The 6179-nt window shown below is 48.3% G+C and overlaps 1 protein-coding gene across 1 annotated transcript in view; it reads left to right on the top strand.

Moving 5' to 3' along the window:
• The first annotated feature begins 4364 nt into the window (after positions 1-4364).
• The window catches only part of KBTBD12 (kelch repeat and BTB domain containing 12), a 42057-nt gene continuing 40242 nt past the window's right edge, over positions 4365-6179 (top strand). The window contains exon 1 of the mRNA XM_040994916.1: positions 4365-5540. Within this exon, the coding sequence (XP_040850850.1) occupies positions 4471-5540 (1070 nt within the window). The 5' untranslated portion in view covers positions 4365-4470. The remainder of the gene's footprint in view (positions 5541-6179) is intronic.

Below are 6179 nucleotides of genomic sequence, written 5' to 3'. Positions count from 1 at the left end.
AGCAGCAACGACTCCATTAGCTGGATCCTTGCCAGCCATGCAGGGGACCTGGCTTGAGTTCTGAGCTCCAGCCTTAACTGTTCCAGGCATTTGGGGAACAGACCAACAGATGGAATAGATCTTCCACTTTGTCTAGTGCGTGCACACACTCTCTCCCTCTTTCTGTATTTTAATTTTTAAAAGCTTATTTTTAAAAATGAATCCTAGCTGAGAAAACTGAAAGTTGATGAGGTTTAGAGACATGTTTGGGTTGGTGTCGTAGCATAGTATGGTGTCGTGGCATGGAATGCCACCTGTAGCAATGGCATCCCATAGGATGGCTGAGTTCAAGTCCTGGTTACCCCACTTCTCATCCAGCTCCCGGCTAATGCACCAGCAAAGCAGCAAAAGATGGCTTGGATCCCTGTACCACGTGGGAGACCTGGAAGAAGCTCCAGGCTCCTGACATCAGTCCGGCCCAGCTCTGGCTAGGTCAGCCACTTGGGGAACAGGCCAGCAGATAGACAATCTCTCTCTTCATCTCTCTCTGTAAAGCTTTCAAATAAAACTAGATAAATCGTAAAGAAACAGAAACATGTTCATGTTGCCAGTTGGCACAGGTCTAAGCACCCCAGGTCCAAGTCCATGCTCCCCGTCTCTGCACTGCACTGTGCTCTGCACCTGCAAACTAGCAAAGTGCAGAGCATTTGGGGGCCAAGGACTACACTCTCTAGCTTGTTCATAGGTACTGCTGGCCTTCTGTGAGTGAACTAAGTTTGCGGGAGCTTGTATGATTTCAAGACTACAATAAGTAAGTAGCCAGTCTGCAATTCAAACCCAGGGTTGTGTCCCCTCAGAATCCCCATCTGCTATGCCAGCGTCTTTAGGGCATTGTACACATCCAAGAAAACAATTGTTTTGGTGCCCTTCTAAGAGTCTCGGTATTTCTTTGGGAATTCCACGAAATTTCTTTGGTCCATAAATCCACCGCCATTAGCGCAGCTTTGGTAATTGTTTAGGAGTCCGTCGGGAGGAAAGGAAAATTAGGGAGCACATGTGCCACACAAAAACCTTACGATAACTTAAGGATGTTTGGAAATAGTTATTTTTAAGAAGAAATTCTACTTTTGCTGTTTATCAAGGTCAATGTTTGAGAGAGAGAGCGCATCAAAGTCTCTATTCAAGAAGCTGATTTCTAAGCCTGGAGACAGGCAGCTGATCTTTGGGGAGTAGGATTGATCGGAGTGTCACCAGGAAGGTGGAGCTCTCTCACCCCCTCAGAATCTAGAAAACAGATTTATTCATGACATTAGAACAGGAGTAGGCAACCTACTATTTTTGCATAGTCTATGAGCCAAGAATGGCTTTTGTAACAGCAGTGACTTTTAAAATGAAAAGTAAATTTTTTTTCTTGACACATGGGAATGTGACTCGTGAACAGACCTGTCACGCAAGCTTCAATGCACACCACCCCCCATCTACCGGGAACGCAGCCCTGCCTCTTTGTTTACATGTTGCATGTGGCTTTGTGGGGGACAACCATGTGGAGGGGGGGTGGCAGGGGCTGCATGGCAGTGGAGCTCAGTACCCTCACTATTCTCTTAGGCACCTTGTCTTCATTTTTCTGCATATACCACTTAACTCAAGTAAGGATTTTAAAAAAATTATATAAGACGAAGAGACAGAAAGAGACAGTGCTTGCATCCACTGGTTTACTCCCTGAGAGCCTGCCTGGGCTGAGATTAGGCCGGAGGCTGAGGCCTAGAGCTGGGGACATAGCGCAGGCCTCCCAGCTGAGTCATCCTTGCTGCCTCCCAGCCTGTGTGGACTGGAGGCTAGAGGCGGTGATACAGCGGTGTCTTGGCAACTATCCCCAACACCTGCTCTGAGTGAGCATCCCTCATTACTCACAACAAGGAGCCTAGTGCAAACTACAAACTCTGCACCTCAAAACAGAAGAATTCAGCTAGAGCACATGTCTCCAACTCCATTGCGCCAGCTCCTCTCCCTCCTTGCCAAGGCTGGGTTTGTCCTCAGGCTGGCTTTCAGGGACAGGGTTGTAACAGTTCAGACCTGCCCATCTGAACAACACACACACGCCACTGAGGCAGAGTTCCGAGCTACTCTCTGACTAGGCTGATCTCGGGTCTCGAAGCGCCTGTCCCTGTGATCCGGCCTGGTGGGGAAAGTGTGGGAGTTGGCCCATCCCAGCTGCACCAGGGAAAAGCAGGTGGATTCTAAGGTGCACACCAGCACAGCTGTTTGGGGCATGTAACCTACAATGTGCTTACAAAGAAATCACAATTCATTTGTTTTTCTTTTTCTAATCTCTCTTTGAAATAAATGTCACCTGTGTTTTTTTAATTAAAAATAACCTTTATGCCAAAAAGCCCAACATATGAGTTGAATGGTGCCTCCTTTACAGATATGAAACTCCAGGGCTGTGTTCTTAACATCTGGATCCCCACAGCTCAGTTCTCGCCTCCCTCCACTGCCCTGGCAACCACCGGGACCAGCACTTTGGGAACTCAGTGGGTGGGAGCCAGTGGGAAACTGCACTTGGCCTTCAAACACTGCAAGAGCTGATGTTCTCTGGGGTTCTCATGAACTACAGCAAATGAAACAGGAGAAATCTTTAGACCTTTCCTCACTAGAAGGCATTAGGTATCTTGTCTCCACGTAAGAGCTGTCAGTGAAAGCAACCAATGTGTAGAGAAGCCTCTGTTGCTGACCGGGGTGGCTCACGGTGTGCCGCAGGAGAACTCAGAAATGTCAGGAGTCCTGAATTACTCATAACTGTAATGGGAAACAAATAAATGCAAATGCTCACACATAACCAGCAAGTAAGCCCTCACTGAGAAGTTGTAGGCTTGCATGGAAATAAAACAGGGCCATTGATGCAAGGCCCCCATTTCAACTACACAGCTTCTAATACTGACATGTTGCTATGTCATTCTGCATGCGTCAGCCCCAGTGCCTGTTACATCCTGTAGTTTCATTGCATAATTAAACATTCCTACTGGATGTACCACTGCTGCTTGAAAGCAACTTGGATGTAGCACACCAAGAAGCAACATTTCTCTGGAGATTCCTAATTCTTTACAGGTTTACAGAAATTTAGAAAACTACTAACCTTTACAGCTGACAAAATTTGTGCTCATGCTATATTGCACTTATGACTTCTTTTTAAAACTCTTCATGGATTTATTTTCATTTCCTTGAAAGTCAGAGTTAGGAGAATGAGAGTGTGTGTGAGAAAGATTTGCCATTTACTGGGGCACTCCTCAGAAGGCTACAACAGCTGGGGCGGGGCCAGGCTGAAGCCAGGGGCCTGGAACCCGGTCACTGGACCATCATTCATCACCTCCCCAGGTGCACTGTCAGGAAGCTGGACTGGAAGTGAGCAAGCAGAACTCAATACAGTACATGGAACCCGAAAGGCAGCTTAACTTGCTGTGCCACAACACCTTCCCAAACTTTTTGTTTTTTTCAACTTTCAATACTAACTACCATCTTTTTTTTTTTTTTTTTGAGAAGAGGGGGCAGCCAAAAACTCTATCTAGGCTTTCCACATGACCGGGGAACTCTACTGGCCACCATCTGCTGTCCCTCAGAGTCTGCTCTAACAGGAACTTTGAGTCAGAGGCCGGAGCTGGCAGTCAAGCCTGGAGCCTGGACGTGGGATCTGGACGGCTTAACCACTACACTAAACACCTGTTCCAACAGTGTTTCTTCTTACAGCCACCTTCCCACCTCATAGAGACTTCAGACCCCCCTCCTCGCGTCTACAAACGTCCTTTCTTTTTTATAAGATTTGTTTAATTTTACTTGAAAGGTAGAGTTACAGAGGGAAGGAGAGACAGGCAGAGAGGCCTTCCATCTGCTGGTTCACTCCCCAAATGGCCTCAACGGTTTTGAACAATTTGCCCCATAGCAGTGTTTGGCCAGGCTTTTCATAGACTTTTTCCTCCCAGTCTTCTCATGGCCCTATCATGTTTTGGCGGACCGCTCGGTGTAACAGCCACGTGCATTGTCTCAAAGGGGTGCAGGAACCTTTGGGGTGATGTGGCGTCTTGTCAGAGGAACTGGTCACAGTACCCTGCATGTCCTGCCTGCTGACAGCTGGCCTCAGTGCCTGGAAATGGAACCACACAGGGTGCCACCTTTCACTTCTCTCGGTCCTGTTGGGAGGAAAGAGTTGTCAGCCATGGGAATCTGCTGCTGATTAGGAAAAGACAAAGGTGGCTGTCTTCAGCTGCTATATCTGGAATGAGCATTGAGTGAGGAATACTTGTTAGGACTACGGTTGTATGCTTGCATTACAGAGGATTTTTTTTTTCCTAGAACATTGCTTTTTTTTTTTTTTTCCTTTCCCTCAGGAACATTCCCTGGAAGCAGTGTTGCTTTCTGAGTGATCAGGCATGCTCAGAACCCCTCAGGACTCAAGCTGAACTTGAAGCAGAAAGACTTGGAAATCTTGGAGAGTGAATCATGGAGTACAAGACCAAGGGAAAAGAAGAACAGCAACACAGCATGAGTTTACTACACAAAATCAAGAGCATGAGAGAACAGGCAGAAATGGTTGATGTGGTGCTCATAGCTGAAGCGGAGGAGTTTCCTTGCCATAGGCTGGTCCTGGCCGCGTTCAGTCCTTATTTCAAAGCCATGTTCACCTGCGGGCTACTCGAGTGCACGCAGAGGGAAGTGGTCCTCCACGACATCACGGCAGAAAGTGTGTCGGTGATCCTGGACTACATGTACAGTGCGGCCCTGGAGATAAACAACGCCAACGTGCAGACGGTGGCCATGGCTGCCTACTTCATGCAGATGGAGGACGTCTTCACTGTGTGTCAAAAATACATGATGGACCACATGGACGCCTCCAACTGTGTAGGCATCTATTACTTTGCAAGGCAGATCGGAGCTGAAGACTTATCTGATCGCTCCAAGAAGTACCTGTACCAGCACTTCGCCGAGGTGAGCTTGCACGAGGAGATCCTAGACGTCGAGGTGCACCAGTTTCTGACGCTCATCCAATCGGACGATCTTAACATCTCCAGGGAGGAGAGCATTCTGGACTTGGTCCTCAGGTGGGTGAATCACAGCCGGGACCTGCGCACGCAGCACCTTGTGGAGCTCTTGAAGCGAGTCAGGCTGGAGCTTGTGAGTCCTTCCTTTTTGAGACAGGCCCTGAGGAGGAACACGATGCTTCTGTGTGATGCCGACTGTGTCGACATCATCCAGAATGCGTTCAAAGCCATCAAGGCACCCCAGCAGCCCTCGCTAAACCTCCGCTACGGCATGGAGACCACCAGCCTCCTGCTCTGTGTGGGCAACAATTCCTCGGGCATCAGATCAAGACACAGGAGCTACGGCGACGCCAGCTTTTGTTACGATCCGGTGTCTCGGAAGACCTACTTCATCTCATCTCCCAAGTATGGCGAGGGTTTAGGAACTGTGTGTGCTGGTGTTGTCATGGAAAATAACACCATCGTTGTGGCGGGAGAAGCAAGTGCCTCCAAACTTTCTAGACAAAAGGACAAGAATATTGAAATCTATAGGTGTGTATCCAGTAACAAGGGTGTCCTTTTTTCACACCCATACCTTGAGAATGTGTCCAACTGCCACTGGTGGGAAAGGTGGGGCCCTGGATGAAGCCACAGGGATGGTGGCCGCTGGCAGCATGGGGACATGAGCATAGCTCTCTGCAGCACTGGCAGGTATAGACTGAGGAGCCAGGAAGTGGGATCCACACAGGAGAAGGCGCTGGGGTCTCCCTGGCAGGACTCCTTTGGGTCAGAGCCGCTCATATGGCACTTGCTCTTGTCTAGGTGCCCTTCTTCCCACCCAAGGGCTTCTTGGCCAAGGATGTCAGGTTCTTTAGTTAACTCTTATGCTTCCCCATCAGGGCAGTGCCCAGTTCTACTGGCAGAACACTTTCTACAAAGGAAAACCTGCATGTCAGAAGTCTTTTTGATCCTTCAATATCTATTCTCTTAACTTTCTCTCCTTTCTGATATCATGTCCAGTCACTTGCCTCCACGTTTCCCTTTTCATCCATCTTGAACTCAGCCAGGCTCTCTTCACCAACCAGTTCTTCCACAACCATGAGAACTGTGGGAAGAGTTACCAGTTATCCCCGCGATTTTCTCTAGTAATGAAATATCAGCAAGGCAAAACAATGGAAGTATCCCAAGCAG

Source organism: Ochotona curzoniae, unplaced genomic scaffold (assembly GCF_017591425.1).
Source record: "Ochotona curzoniae isolate NIBS_2020 unplaced genomic scaffold, NIBS_Ocur_1.0 contig_908, whole genome shotgun sequence".
NCBI lineage: Eukaryota > Metazoa > Chordata > Mammalia > Lagomorpha > Ochotonidae > Ochotona > Ochotona curzoniae.
Note: the sequence above shows the minus strand (reverse complement) of the source record. Positions and strands in the feature narration are given on the sequence as shown.